The 15,140-nt window shown below is 38.1% G+C and overlaps 2 protein-coding genes across 2 annotated transcripts in view; one reads left to right on the top strand and one right to left on the bottom strand.

The window, feature by feature from the left end:
• The window catches only part of map2 (microtubule-associated protein 2), a 31,195-nt gene extending 24,338 nt beyond the window's left edge, over positions 1-6,857 (top strand). The window contains exons 8-11 of the mRNA XM_055149902.1: positions 2,768-2,846; positions 4,261-4,342; positions 4,933-5,045; positions 6,269-6,857. Coding sequence (XP_055005877.1) covers positions 2,768-2,846; positions 4,261-4,342; positions 4,933-5,045; positions 6,269-6,484 — 490 coding nt within the window. The 3' untranslated portion in view covers positions 6,485-6,857. The remainder of the gene's footprint in view (positions 1-2,767; positions 2,847-4,260; positions 4,343-4,932; positions 5,046-6,268) is intronic.
• Positions 6,858-8,951: 2,094 nt separating this feature from the next.
• myl1 (myosin, light chain 1, alkali; skeletal, fast) lies at positions 8,952-12,931 on the bottom strand. The gene is made up of 6 exons (XM_020920416.2): positions 12,688-12,931; positions 11,945-11,972; positions 10,717-10,860; positions 10,325-10,498; positions 10,157-10,234; positions 8,952-9,455 (listed from the first exon to the last, which is right to left on the bottom strand). Exons 1-6 carry the CDS (start codon positions 12,814-12,816, stop codon positions 9,427-9,429), a joined length of 582 nt encoding a protein of 193 aa, XP_020776075.1. The 5' UTR covers positions 12,817-12,931; the 3' UTR covers positions 8,952-9,426.
• Positions 12,932-15,140: the final 2,209 nt, after the last annotated feature.

Below are 15,140 nucleotides of genomic sequence, written 5' to 3'. Positions count from 1 at the left end.
CTGTGGTGGGAGTCATGTTCATTGACACATTTATCAGCAATGTCAAACTGTAAAATATAAAATAAGTAAAAGTAAAATATAAAATGATTTGAGTAATTTGGATTTATTTTATATTATACTCTCATTTTGAACCCTTTGTGGTTGTTTTTTTATTTTTATGAGATTGAATATCCTATGAAAATGGGGCAAAAATAGGAGGGTGCAGTGGCCATCCTAGGGGGGCTAGTACCTCCCCAAACCCTCCCCTTGCTCCATCCCTGTATAATACTGAAATACAAAGGCACTTAACATTCTTTTAGCTTCTAATGGAATGGGTAGATTCTGAATTGGAAAAGAGAGCACAGTGAAATGAGGGTGTGCAGTAATGTAGCGTTAATCCTGGCATAAATATTGAAACAGTTAAAAATCAGAAGAAATTATTACAGATGACCATAAAGAAAACAATTTTCAATGCTTAATTAAAGAATGCAAGGGCCAATAAACAGAGCATTAGTTATGGTTGCAGACAATTATATTATATTATTATACAAGAAAGGATATTTATTTTGTGAACAGCATAAGTATATAACCTTGTATTCTCAATGTTTAACACCAAACACAGATATTAAGTATTTCATTATATAAATTCACTCTGCTGTCTTTAAAAACTGTACCTAATTTCCAGTACCATGCATAGCATTTCTTGCTGAGTATTTGCTGTTACTATTATATTGGTAATGCTGTCTCATTATAGGGTGCGTTTTATCACTTTACAGGTCATAGTTCAAGCAGTGTTTTAAAATAGCCTCTTCAGCATAAGGTTTTCCTCACATCCCTATCCATGTATTCAAAAATAACTCAACAACTGTTTAATCTTCTGGTTTTAGTTTAACTATTGTTGCTGCTGTAAATCTTCACACTACACAAGTGTCTGACACCAGTGTGGCCTTGTAGGGGCTTTCTCTCCCTTATAAGAACACACCATGTGTTAACAATGACCAAAATATCACACATGTCACTGGGATGAGAATTGTAAACATTTAAGACTATTATTTTACAAACTTAAAGGTATTAACGTCTGCAAAAAATAAATGCTAAATTATTTGAGTTCACTTTTTAGCCAACATAAAAACAGTAATATCATTGTATTTTTTCAATGCTTCCAGAAATCAATACTTTTTATCATATGCGTTGTGTACCTTAAGCAAGCTATCAGTCAGTTTTACAGATGTTTTACTGTTTAATGTAATTAAGTTGTTGTAATGTAATAACCATATGGTGAATGCATATACATGGCGAAAGTATATACAGCTGATAAACAACAATATGGTATTAGAGCCTTTTATTCTATTTTTTTAATACATTTAGTCAACATTCACATTAGTATTTATTGTATCTGTTGAGTACTTCAGTTCAGACAGTTTTATTTCTACTTAACCTGGTTTACTATAGTAGTCCTGTCTGTGTTAAATGTGTTTCTGTGTAGTTTATGTAACATCCAAAAATGTTATGTGCTCAGCAGATTGTATCTTCTGTTGCTGCGCTATGCATCACTCCTGCTCTCTCTCTTTCTCTCTCTCTCTCTCTCGCTCTCCGTCTCTCTCTGCTCATTATGGAACAACTTTAGTTCATCTTCCCTCAGTTTTGAACTAATGATCTCCCATTTGGGATTCATTCACTTTGCGTGTTGTTGCATCTTGACTTTGGAGCATGCGATTTTTACACTTTGCTCCTCTATAGTAAAACATAATTTTAGAGTAAAGCACCACTGTATCATGATAGTGATAGAACTGGATGCAGTGAAATATGGAGGAACTGTTAGCTGTTGTTTTGTTCCATGGTTTTATAAAATGTGTTTGTGGAATGGTAGAAAAACCACTTTACTTAACCATTGAAAGTGTATATATAGTTAGTTCTCCAACCAAATTGCAATACAGTTTACTGGCTAAAATACAGGGTTGCTTGGAGTTAAATGCTAAAGCATTTGCTCAAAACCAAACCAAAAATGCACACTTCAACACAATAAATACACACTGGATCAGGGCCCAAGAGTTTGAAACACTGATTATGAATATAAAAATCATACACTATGATGGAATGTTACTGTGCTCCATCACCATAGTAAATGAGCAATTTATATTGAAATATCATATTGTTTGAGTGGGAAAAGAAAATAAATAATTATCTGAAATTCCTGAATAGAGATCAGGATTGTGTTGACTCTGCACACATCAAAGAGTTAACTTTCTATATTGTTGTGGTAGCTAATGCAAGTTTTTGATGTTCAAATCTAAGATCTATAGATATAACTGTTATGTAACTGTTAAATTATACAAAATAGATATTTATCAAAAGACATTCTCACACTAAACTCTATTTTGCAGTATCTTGTTGATTACACACTTAAAGATGCATTGTGTAACTTTTCTGGAGGAGGGTCTCTCGAATGCTTTTCACGATGGAGATGTTACTACTTCATCTAGAATGTTTCACAGTATGGTATTAAGTTTTTTAACTTCATGGACACCAAACTAGACCAAGCTGCAGGTCGGATCTGTGGCGAGACAACCCCACTCACTCAGAGTTTGTCTACATATTTTTAAGATATAAAGCCACCGTATAAAGCCAATTGTTCAGTGTCATACAGTGGAACATTCCAGGCAATGACATATCCATGGAAACAAGCAAATCATGTTCCTTCAAATGAAAAGTTACACAATGCACCTTTAAGCACACAGCCTCAGTCTTGCTCACTGCTCACCTCCTCGCTGCAGGTCCTCATTCCCAGTGTAAAGCTGGACTATAGCCATGTTCAGTCTAGGTGTGGCTCGCTGGACAGGAGGGGCTACTCAGCAGGGGGTGGACACGTGAGTCTCTGTGCCAAAGCGCTTTATTTTGTGTGGTTTTGATGTCCGTGTTGTCCCTGTACAATTCCCTTCATTCCTTTCATGTATTTTATCTTTAATTTTCACTAAGACCCAAACCTCTACCTTGCTTTGGCTTTCACTTTCAAAGGGAAGGAGTGTGAACCCATTTGACATGTTGGTCTTGCATGATTTCTATTAAAGCCACTACGGTAATCAACACAAGTCAAGATTAATTACTTGTCAGCTACTGTTAGTTACTGCTGTAGCTAATCGCCTGCTTATGTTTTATGTTTTTTATTTATATATTTTTATACTGACAGCTATAATGATTGATTTCCATTATGGCTGTCTGAGGTATGAAATGATTAGAGCAATGCGCTGAAATCAAAATTATGTTGCACTGGCTTGATGATAATAAAGCCATTATAAAACTTCTCCTGACTGCACATTAGTCTCTTGGGGTTGTGCATTTGCAATTAGAGACAAGAAGTTACCAATAGCAACCAGCTACAGCCAGCTGAACAAAATAATCCTACCCTCATAAGAGATTAATTTGATTTTAAAAGAAATGTTCCACAGTTTGGCATTAAATATCATTTATTTTAGTGCAGGTGCTTCTATTCCTGTACTATGAGTGAATTGTCTTCATAGAAATGTATCAATTTATTGCCTTAGTGGGGAACATTCAGTGCAAATCAACATCTCCATGGAGACAAGAAGGTGGCAGAAATATTACATAAGCGCACCTTTAAGTAAAAACAACTGCATACCATCTTTATACATATTTACTGTTATGAGAGGTGGTAATCATAAAATAAAAGTTGGATCTTGTTTTTATTAACTTCTAATGCAACTCCATATTATATAGCAATGAGTTGAGATTCTGTTCATAAATCAAAATGCCACCTGCATCTAAGAGTATAATAAATGTGAAAGCACATAATTTACTTTGCATGGCTGTAAGAGACAGACAGGTTAATGGATTTTTGCAACAATATCAGACAAATGCTGCAAATATCCTCCCACGCTAGCCCAGTCCTGTTGGCAAAATCAGGCATTAAAATCTGACATTTGATGCATGGGAATAAGGAAGACTCTGCTATTTATTATAATGGATGTCTAGATGTTTTTGGCTGTCCCGAATGTGGGGAAAATTGTGAAAAACACATTAAAAAGTACTAAATGATATTGTTATCTAGCAGCAGTGTTGGTGGTAATGACAGGGGCAATCCATCACCATTTAAAAGATGTGGAGACTTTTTGTTTATTTATTCTAGATTTCGCTTTTCGTCTTTGAGTTGTCACATAACCCACTATATTTTGTTTTCTAGCATTTTCCTGCACCAGCGCAGCAAATAAGACCCAATATTATTTAATCCTAAAAGATTTCATAACCTCATGCATGTGCTTGTAGGTGCAGATACAGAATAAGAAGATTGACTTGAGTCATGTGACCTCCAAGTGCGGCTCTCTAGACAACATCCATCATCGACCAGGTAACTGTCAGGCAAAGACAAACAGCCCAAAGCTCTCCAGACCCTGTATTTTTAGTACAAGGCCAAATTGTTCATGCTTTATTCATGGTTATGTTTTTTCCTGATTAAATTATGTTGGAAAAAAACATCTTTTAGGTGTAGATTGCTGCATTGATTTTTACATGTTGAACACCACCATCTAGTGGCATTATTGGTAACACAACTACACATTATATAAATAAAGCATTTTTGTATATTAAATGAAACCATAGACTGTATATATAAACGGACACAGCTAACGAGCTAGCCGCTTCATTCCAAATAGGAGGTTTGTATCCAGGCTCTTCCGGCTCCTACTGACCCTGCCTCTCATTGACTTACATTGGAATATTGTGACCCCTCTCTCTGGAACTGGTGCAGTTCAAGGTGTATTATCATCATTATTATTACAGTTGGGATTGCAACAATTCATATTTTATCAGATTTAAGTGAGATGATTTAAGAGAGATACCATATCATTCTATCAACAGTTTCTTTTTATATCAACTGCTGAAATTATTTTTCAGCTGCATTTTGTTTTTCTTGTTTTTGTTTTTTTCTTTTTTCACTAGGGGGTGGTAATGTACGTATTGAAAGTGTGAAGTTGGACTTCAAAGACAAAGCCCAAGCCAAGGTGGGTTCCCTGGAAAATGCCCATCACACTCCAGGTGGAGGCCGAGTGCTGGTGAGTGTCTGCTCCAGAAATGACTTAAAGGAAATCATAAAGTTTTGGACAGATTGTAGAATTAAGTAGTTCAAGTATTAAATGAATATGCACTAGTTAAAATGCTTTATCTCGAATCATGTTTGTTTTGTTGTTGTTTTTTATATTATATTATAATTTTAAGTTTTAAAAGGTAGTCATCAGGACATGGTTTTATACTAAATTTTATACTAAATATGTGCAATTGTGAGGCAAAAGATGAGGCCATACGCTAATCTCTAATCAAATACTATCTTAAATAGTCAATCTTCCACAAACTTTTTGCGTTCCTTTAGCTGCAGACAAAGGTATAGTACACTACCATTTTTGTCCCATGAAAACTTTAATCCCAACTAAACACAGACATGTTACTCCTCCCATCTAAAGATCTACTTTATGTTTATACCTTTCCCCCATTTAATATTTTTGCTTTAAAATCCGTGTCTTGTCCTCATGTCTTTTTCATTCATCTCTACCCAAACCTATGGTCATACATACATTCCTACTTTCTTCTGAAAAAAAGAGTATAAATAGTTATTTAGAGATATTTTTGAACTAAACCTTCTGCATTTACTTTTGTTTAATTGAATTGTGTCAAACTTAAAATCTCAGTGCTAACCTAGAACCAAAACTGATTAAATTACTTCCCTGGCTATGTTTTTTTTAACCATATTTTTTCAAAAACACATCTCAATGTTGGTGCAAATGTGAAAAAACAAAAAAAAAATTTAAATTCTTATAATAGTGTAATTATAATACATTTCATTTCTTGTAAATGTGTATGGTAATTATGAAATTTCTTAGTGTATTGTAGCATGTATGTTATATATTATTATGTACATACAGTATCTACAAAATGTAATTCTATAAAGATGCAGTATGTAACTTCTCTGGTGGAGGGTCCATCACCTGCTTATCTCCAGGGAGTATTACTTTGTCTGGAATACAGTATTCCACTGCATGTCATTAAACATATATGTCTCTGTGGAAATGATCAAATGATACCATCAGATCTTTGAGAAAATGAAAATTGTATAAATGTGACATAAGTTTAATGCCATATTGTGGGATATTCCAGGCATGCAATAAAATCATGGAGGCAAAGAGATGACAGAGCACAACCCAGCCATCAAAAAAGTTACATAGTGCGCCTTTAAATGTTCTCTTCCATACCTGGGTCCCTCACACACCTGTTCCCCTGGCAGATCGAGAGTCACAGGCTGATGTTCCGCGACCAGGCGAGGGCCCGAGTGGACCACGGGGCCGACATCGTGGTCCAGTCTCCGCGGCGCTCCGGCTCCATGTCCCCCAGCCGCCTCCGGGACCTGTCCTCCTCCGGCAGCCTCAACTTTAGCGAGTCCCCACAGCTCTCCACCCTGGCCAAGGACGTCACCGAAGCTCTAGCCAAGCAGGGCTTGTGAATGCCCCATCCCATCGGACTATTCTGGCTTCTCCTGCCACCATCGGGCCAACAATACTGTATCCAAACCACAGCCTCTAACTATCAACATCCACACAAAACAGTAGAGACTTAATTTAGGAGCTTAAAGTATTTCTTGTCGATTTTGAACCTGGATATGTGCAATTTCTAATTTAATGGCCTCCTATTTTGGACAATGGTATAATAGAAGTTTTGAAGATTGATTGATATTACCAGATATTTGCTTGGTTCTGCTACGTGTTTTAAAGAAGCCACACTTTTATTTTTCTTGAAGTAGAAAGTAAAGTGGCCCCTTACTCCATGCAGCACGTATGGTTCTTGCTCAGTAAATGTGCATGGACTCCATATCCCTTGTTAACAAACCAAGCATCTTTACTGCAACTCATCCCAGTCATCTTCTATCCAATATTACTAATATATACAGAGTTAAAATACCTTGCCATCTACATGTCTTTGAAAACATTTTAAAAGGAAATCACAATATGGCTATACCGTAAAACCTGTAAAATTGCATTATTACTGCAAGAACTAGGTTATGTTAAGAAGCATGTATTGATTCTAATATTAAAAAGAGGCTATTTTGTATTTAAAGAAAAAACAAACAAGGATTTTAGTAATTTATCTCCTCACATATTGAGTAACAATGATACAACTTCATGTTTTGTAGTTATTAGTTGTTTACAGTGTAACGCTTGGTGACAGACAGCTGGTGTTGAATGCAGTCCTGGTAAAGTTTTAGAGATCAGTGGTTCTCAAACTACAACTGAGGAATGTCTGGATTTGGAAAATGATTTTTAATTTCTACCGGATTAATTCCCAATTGTGTCCTCTTGTAGGCCTGTTCGCTTGTCTAGAGTTTTGTCTTGGTTTAAACAAATTGTGAGCAGATTTTTTGAAGTGATATTAAGCCCTTCTTGTTCCTGTGCAGGTTCCATTGAGTTTATTTGCTGGGGAAATATTGGAGTATACTGTTTGAGAACCACTGCTCTGTGTCCGTGCCTGTTTCACTGAAGACATTGTCAGATAGAAAAGTTAAGTTAGTGAATACAGTAGTTTAGGCTTTCTCTGCTCACAGTCTAAATCAGCTTTTTTTAATCAAGACTGACTATTGTTTAAGGGGAAGGCTGCAGTCGGCAATTTGTGAGAACGCAGCTTGTATGTATTTGAACATGTCCGTGTGTGTGCGTGTGTGTGCGTGTGTGATACATATCTTATGTTTCAAGACACGCTAATGTACCTGGATGTTCTGTTGCAATGTAGGTCAGGAATGTGGAAAAAATATCGGAAAACGTTATTTAAAAACACTCTTGAACACTTGTTACATCTGTTTGGAAATAAAAGTGTATGAGTGATCTAGGTTTTTTCTTTACCAGCTGCAGTGTTTCTCAAACTGTGGTGCAGGTACCAGTGGTGGTATGCAGGCTACTGTTACATTTACGAAGGTTTTGCATTTTTTATTTAATTGAATTTATTTATTTATATACAACAGTTTACAGGTTAGAGAATGAACTTGATTGGATTTGAATCCTAGTTTAGTGCATTGATAGTGCTTTCTAGACTTACTTAACCTGGAAAGAGTCCTGATCTAAGAGAAGAACAGATGTTTCAATGGCAGGACCTTCTTGCTGTGAGGTGAGTGCTAACTAACTAGCACTGGATAAGCTGCACTTTAGTTCAAGTCCAGTCTTTGCCCTGGTATAGTTTTGGTTAAGACTTGATTTACATTGTAGTTGAACCTTTGTCACAATTTTTGTAGTAACGCCTATTTTAAATAAGCAAAAAGCTAAAAAGATGTTATTTTAAAAGACATTTCTCCAAGATGGTACCCTGTGTGTGAGGTTTGAGAATCACTGACTACATTTGTGATATATAACTGCCTCCATCTGCGACTCTTCTGTTTGCTTCTGTGTATTTTCTGCATCTTACCATTCCCATGTGCTTTACCCACCTCCTGCTCCAACCTACAGCAACTGTAAATGTATTTAAAAGGTCAAGTAGATGTACGCAGTTTTTCTCTTGTTGATATGACATAAATGACAATAATTACTGACAATAAAAAGGTGAAAACTGACTCACAGGACTTTTTTGTCTTAAAAGTAGGGATGTCATAATATGAAATGTGTGTGTTATGATTATTTTGAGAAATAGCATTGTGATTTTACCATTGTTTTTGATTGACAGTATGATCAGACAATTGTGAATTCATTTGAATTCATTGTCTAATAGGTTAACATTCCTCTAGTTTAACCAGCTTTGTGAAATCAAACTTTTGGTTTAATGGTTTACTTTTTAGGAAGATAGACTAAAACATTACAAAATTTTTGCTTCTAAAATTGTCATGATTATAGTTCTTACAATTATTTTGTGACCTGAATAGTTGTGTTTATCAATTAGTCAACTCTTAACATAACTACTTAGAAAGTGTGTGGGCAAAGAAGGAAGAAGAATTAAAATGGGAGATTGGATAAAGTTTATTGTGACATGACCGAGGGAGTACAATAAGTTAAGACTTAGGGAAGGGTTAGGAAAAGGATCAACTTTGATGGCCAGTCCTGGGCCAAACCAGTCACTTAAGCCAAGACAGAAAGCGACAGAAAAACTCTTCCATCTCTTAAAGCTGTACAAACTCGTGACAACACAGCACCAATGTGGCATGGGAGTTCTTGTTTGGAAAAAAATAATGGATGCATCTCTTGGAAATTCAGGACGTTCCCAGGAATAACTTGTGAAGGAGGAGGAGTTGAAAGCACCAGTTGGACAATAAAATGTAGAACAAAAAAAGGGTTCATGACTTGTTCAATGACATCTCATAGTCCTTTGTTCACCCCATTTCCTCTAGGTGGCGCTCGAAATGGGGAGTGGATGTCGTGACACCATGGGGTCTGCAAGTATACGATGCTCACCAGCTCAGCAGCAGGGTCCTTACACAGACATGATGTGCTTCACAAAAGCTGCAGGCAAAAGAGAGAGACAGTGAGTCACAATGAAGCAAATAGTTTAGAATCAGATATATTATATATATTATTACAAATTAGCTATTTTTGAATATTAACATTAACATGTTTTCTTAAGAAAAGAATTAAAATAACACCCAGAGTGTGTTTTTAATTCAACGTCCATTGCACTTGACTAAAGTGAAAGTATGAAATAATTCATTCAGACTTTTGTTTTAATTGTCTCGTTTTAAATTGTCCTGTCCTATGGTAGTGCCAATACTTCAACTTGGGTTTACATTATCTATTAAAAATATAATAATAACTATTATGGTGTTCAATATTTAATGAGATGTTTAGTTTAGTTAATACTGTGAAGAATCCCTCAGTCGTACAGGTAGAATCCATGGCGAGGAGACAATTCAGTTTGTCAACTGGACAAAAGTTAGTTTGGTTGAAGTGGAATAAGGAAGTGTCCACCAGCAATCTGACCAGAACTGAAGAAGCAGCTTGGATGAGCTGCGAAACGTCTTCAACCAAACTAACTTTTGCCCAGTTGACAAACTGAATTTTCTCGCCATTTAGTTAATACTGTGAAATTTATTCAAATGTGTTACTTCAAAGACAGAACTGAGAAACTGAGAGGATTTAAAGCAGCGCTCTTGATTTAAATATAGAAAGCAATGAAATGCACAGCTCTAACTCCATATTGAACTCACCTTCATAGTTGACACAGCCACTCTCATCCTCCTGTCCTGCCATGAGAGCATCAATCTCAGCCTCAGTCATCTTCTCACCTATAGGGGGCGACAAATCCATATTAACACCACATACATTATACAGTATTATCAGAAAGACAAAAATGATTGGATAGTTGTTGAACTGACCCAGTGTGGACAGCACAATACGCAGCTCAGCGCCCATGACTGTGCCATTGCCCTCCTTGTCGAAGACGCGCAGACCCTCAACGTAGTCCTCAAATCCGGCCTTGTTTGGGCTGTTGATGATGGTCTGGAGCATGGGCAGGAAAGCCTCAAACTCTACTCTCTTGTTGGCCATGTCTGAAAACAAAGGTACAAATGTATGACAGATTGTCTGTCTGCACACAGCTGCTGTAATAGCACTCTACTCTTATCACTAAACTTAAAAACAAAAACATATCAATTATGCAGCTATACAAGACAATGTATATGTATTAGAAGAATGTAAAAAGATTAAGAATGTAAAAGATGTAAAACTATATCCTGCCATCCTATAGTAAATAAGAACCTTGATGTACCATCAGCGGAGGGGTTTCCCAGCAGTTTGGTGACGTCCTTGTTGGTGGGGTTCTGTCCGAGAGCACGCATGATGTCAGCGAGCTGGTTGTAGGCCACCTTGTTGTCACCCACCCTGTCGAAAAGACCGAAAGCCTCCCTGTAGTCTGAGAAAAGATATTTTTGTTAATTCACTGGAAAAATTAGTTTAATGTGTAATTCTGCATTCACACAATATTTAACAACAAATACACTACAGTGTAGAATATTACAAGTTGCAAACAGCTGTCATTCTTGATATTTTTAGTTTTGTTTTTGTTTTTTGTTTTGTTTTTTACATATTACTTTCACACCTATGCAAAAAAAACTGTGTACATTATTGCACATATGGTATGCAACAAATGGTTATTGCACACTTTAAAAGATATTGATACAATGACTTGGAAAGGTTTGGCATAGCATGTAGCATTCCTAAATCTTAATATAATCTAAGTGTTTATTATCCTTTGTAAGAATGACTACCATTTGTTCCTAAAGGTGTGGGTGTCATAAAAGTCAGAGTACCATGCTGAGTGACGCTGCCAGCAGGTGGGGGCAGTGGTTTCTATAGGTAGGACACACTACACTGTAGTGCAGGCCTGAATATACAGGACCTCCTGAGTGGAGCCATGCCACAAACTATTTCAATCTCAGCTGTCACCTTCTCTCTCAGCTGGCTGTGGGTTGCTATTGGCCCTTTGAAAAGACCACCTTGGAATTGACAAACATAGCTGAGAATATGAGCCCCCTCCTTTTAAAGGCAAGGCTCTATGTGCAGGAGCAGCTGAGCAACTGGGAAGCGCTGACTGCAGCATTACCAACATTTTTTCTCAAACTGAGTTTAGTTAATTAAAGAACATTTATTTGAGTTTAGTTTTATGTCAGTATCTTAATTTTTGCTCTCATTAGAATAGGCTCTATATCAAATGCATGCATTGGAGAGGAGATATCATTGATCCTGTGAGTCTGAGACACAGGTCACCCAGTGAAATAAAGTTACACTGGCATAGGATCAAGGATGGGTGAGGTTGATCTGTGTCGTCTAATTAGGAGTCTTTATGATTGGTGCATACTTTTTAAATATAGGCCTGTGTCTTTATACCAGTGGTGAGCAATTTTGGCTCAGGATAATCAGCAATGGCATTTATTTACATATGGCCTTATGTACAGTGTAACAATTTAATAATTTTATTTTAAAAATATAAGACTTACCTTCAATCTGGTCTGCGCTGAATTCCACCTAAGAGTCAAAATACAACAGCCTTGTTAGTTTTTTTTTTTTTTTTTTTTTGGTTAGTTTTTTTTTTGTTTTGTTTTAATTGTAACTCAATACATATATAAAGCCCATTAGCTCAGCATGCCATTTCACCTCCGTCAGCTACTCGTTTTTCGGCACATATCTGCAGCCTTGGCACTAATCTTACATAATTAATTAGGTTTAAACTAGGCTTAAACTCATCTCTTTGACAAAATTAGCTTTACTGTGGTCATCTGATCTGCACGGATCCATGTTTAGCTGCATTAACATGGCCACATTTGGCGCACGGAGATGCTCTGGCTCACACATTAGTCAGTGCTGTTGTCCAATCCAGAGAGCGGAGGGTTTGACCTAAGGAGCAGAGCTATCCATGGTTCTACTCATTCATTGACTGCTCTGCAGCTAAATGTCCCATTCAAGTCTCTACCCAGATCTGTGTTTCACCAAAGTAAGAAAACCGAGTGTGTTTTGCTTTTTGTTGTTGTTGTTTTGTTTTTTTTAAGCAATGTGATGACGAGAGTGCACAGTGGGGCACCTGGAGATAACTTATTGTCACATTTGTCCTACTTGAATTCAAAAACACTAAAATATCCTATCATGTTCAGCTCACATAAATGAAACATTGAGCGGGAGATATCACAGTCTTTCATACCCTTCATAGACTCTCATTCATTGGCCTGCACGAGCTGAGACTCACCTTGACTGCGGACAGGTCGACTGCGGGAGCGGCGGGCGCAGGTGCGGGCTCCGGGGCCGGTGCGGGAGCTGGGGCGGGTTCGGCGGCCTTCTTGGCGGGAGCTGCCTTAGGGTCCTTCTTGGGTGCCATTTTGGTTTAAAAGTCGAACTAAGTTTTGTCCAATGGAAATAAAGACAATTCCCGGTTCGGGTGACAACACAAGGAGTGTGAGCACAGAGTGGAGGGGACTCGGAGCACGAAATGCCCGCCTGGGCGTATATATATGAAGCTATTTTCCTCTTGACCCCCGCCAGCACTGTCCCTGGGTGAGGATTGGATAGGGCACCGGGGGGTTGTGCGCACGCGGGGTGTACTCTCCAAACATGGAGTATAGGGCTGTGTGCCAGAAAGAGCTTATTTATGTCAGATATCAGTAATGAAGAACGAAAACACTTAAGGTTATCTGAGGCAAAGACATTTCCGGTACACATCAGCACATTTCGGCTTTAACGCACGGTTACGCACCGTTTCCTAATCATCCGATATTAGTACTTTTTTTCTATAATAAGTTTTGTTAACCAACTAGACGTTCATCAGCAGACCTTTTCCAGATTTAAGTATTCCGTTCAGGTCAAGCAGATGTCGAAATAAGAAATAAGACTCTAGAAATCATTAAGATGATCACGTGGTCACATGAGCACATTGGAAGGAAATTTAAACTTTAGACAGCTGCATCATGTCCCTACTCAAGTTTGTTTGTGCAGCTCTAGAAGATACATAAACATTGCTGTTTGCTTGTTTACTCCTCCTAATCATGTTTAGATGTTCATTTACAATACTCAGTCATACTGAGTAATACTCATCACAAAACACACAATACATTTACATTTTAGCACACCCAGATTTCCATTTGCAAATGCATTTGTCCAGTTGTGGTATGTTTATGTTGGGGTTCTATGATTAGACTGCTGTTTCCACAACCACAAGTATAGCATAAAGTTCTGGGCTTTCTGGGGGCCCCTGCTCCAGACCCTGTGTAAACAAGTTACCCCCAATCCCAAATCCCTGTCCACGACCTTGGTTCAATAGAGGATGGATGTTAATTATCCCAATATGTGGGATGCATAATTTGATATATTTGTCTTGTGTCTGTGTTAACATTCACAGGAGTGTCCTGGGCGATACTCACTAACTGCTAACATTCCTTCATACCTTAGATTGTATATACGTAGAAATGGGCAAGGCTAACCCACTAGCTGCCACGTTCCAAACAGGAAGTGAGCTGGGTACTCTTCTGGCTCCATTGACTTAAAAAAAAAAAAAAGAGTCACCTCTCTGTAACTGCAGTGAGCCATGTCACTTTGGTCTTAAAATGTTTGTATTAATCCCCTCTACATGATCCTTCAGTTTTGTTCGTAAATCAATTCCTAATATGGTGCTCAACCCCAAATTCACCCCTATAACTGTTAGTTTCCCGAACTTTATTTGACTTGAACCAAAAGCTATGGGTGATGTCACACTCCCTTCCTCCACACTCCACAGTCTATGCTCCATACAGAGAAGCTGAATGAAAATACGCAAAGTCCAATTTGGCTGGAGACCCTATTGCAACACATAGGTTTGGCACTTCCTAGTACTGCATTCATGTGGGCAGGTGTGACAACAGTATTGTCTAATTAGCCTGTGTTTATTTGTAGAGCCTGTCCCGGACCACTGGGTGCAGCACCTGTGCTCTGTGTTTGGGGAGATGTGTTGGCTGAGTGAGGGCCACTCCTGTGGGAGGATATGACGTCAAAGCCCAGAGTGATGGAGATCAATGAAGCTTCAGCTGCTGATGCCTGTAACCCAGACAAGACCAAGAGTGCAAATTCTGTCTCCTTAATTCACATCTATATCTGTCTCCAGTGCAGCGGTGCAGCCCTGCCCACATAACCACTACGATGGACGTTGGGGCCAGTGACGGAGGAAGCTCACACATTCCTCCACCCCCAAACCCCACGGCCCACCACTTGCTTTCACTGACCCCATCTCGACAAGGCCAAGCCAAAGAAAGCCAAGCCCCTCAGCTGTCATCAGGGCTCACCCGCACTCCCTGCACCTCCTCAGAGCTGCACTTCCCTCTCTCTCTCTCTCTCTCTCTCTCTCTCTCTCTCTCTCTCAAAGCGACAGCCCTGCACCTGTGCCAGTCTCTACTCCAACTCTACACTGACTAATGGATTTACCATGTAGTCTATATGAAGAGGTGATGGCAGGTCAGCAGGAAAATAAGGGAAAAGAGCATTATCAAGAACTTTATCAAAATGTGGGACAGACACTGTCACCACAGGAGGAACATTTTACAAATTTAGAGGCATAATATTCACTGTATGTGCAAACATGTAAATAATCTTGGTAAATAACGTGGGGTTTGCTGTGCAATACACCAAATGTGCAGCTTTTGTCCATTATTATAAATAATATATATTATAAGTAAT

This window comes from Boleophthalmus pectinirostris, unplaced genomic scaffold (assembly GCF_026225935.1).
Source record: "Boleophthalmus pectinirostris isolate CB_2022bp ecotype Guang Dong unplaced genomic scaffold, ASM2622593v1 HiC_scaffold_1, whole genome shotgun sequence".
NCBI lineage: Eukaryota > Metazoa > Chordata > Actinopteri > Gobiiformes > Gobiidae > Boleophthalmus > Boleophthalmus pectinirostris.
The sequence above is the reverse complement of the archived record's forward strand: the minus strand, read 5'-3'. Positions and strand labels throughout refer to the sequence as shown.

Coding starts and splice junctions, on each gene's coding strand:
- myl1 (XM_020920416.2), bottom strand. CDS start 12,816: ATGGCACCCAAGAAGGACCCTAAGGCAGCTCCCGCCAAGAAGGCCGCC. Junction 10,499..10,716: donor GGGAAACCCCTCCGCTGATG/GTACATCAAGGT, acceptor CTTTGTTTTCAG/ACATGGCCAACAAGAGAGTA. Junction 10,235..10,324: donor TATTGTGCTGTCCACACTGG/GTCAGTTCAACA, acceptor CGCCCCCTATAG/GTGAGAAGATGACTGAGGCT.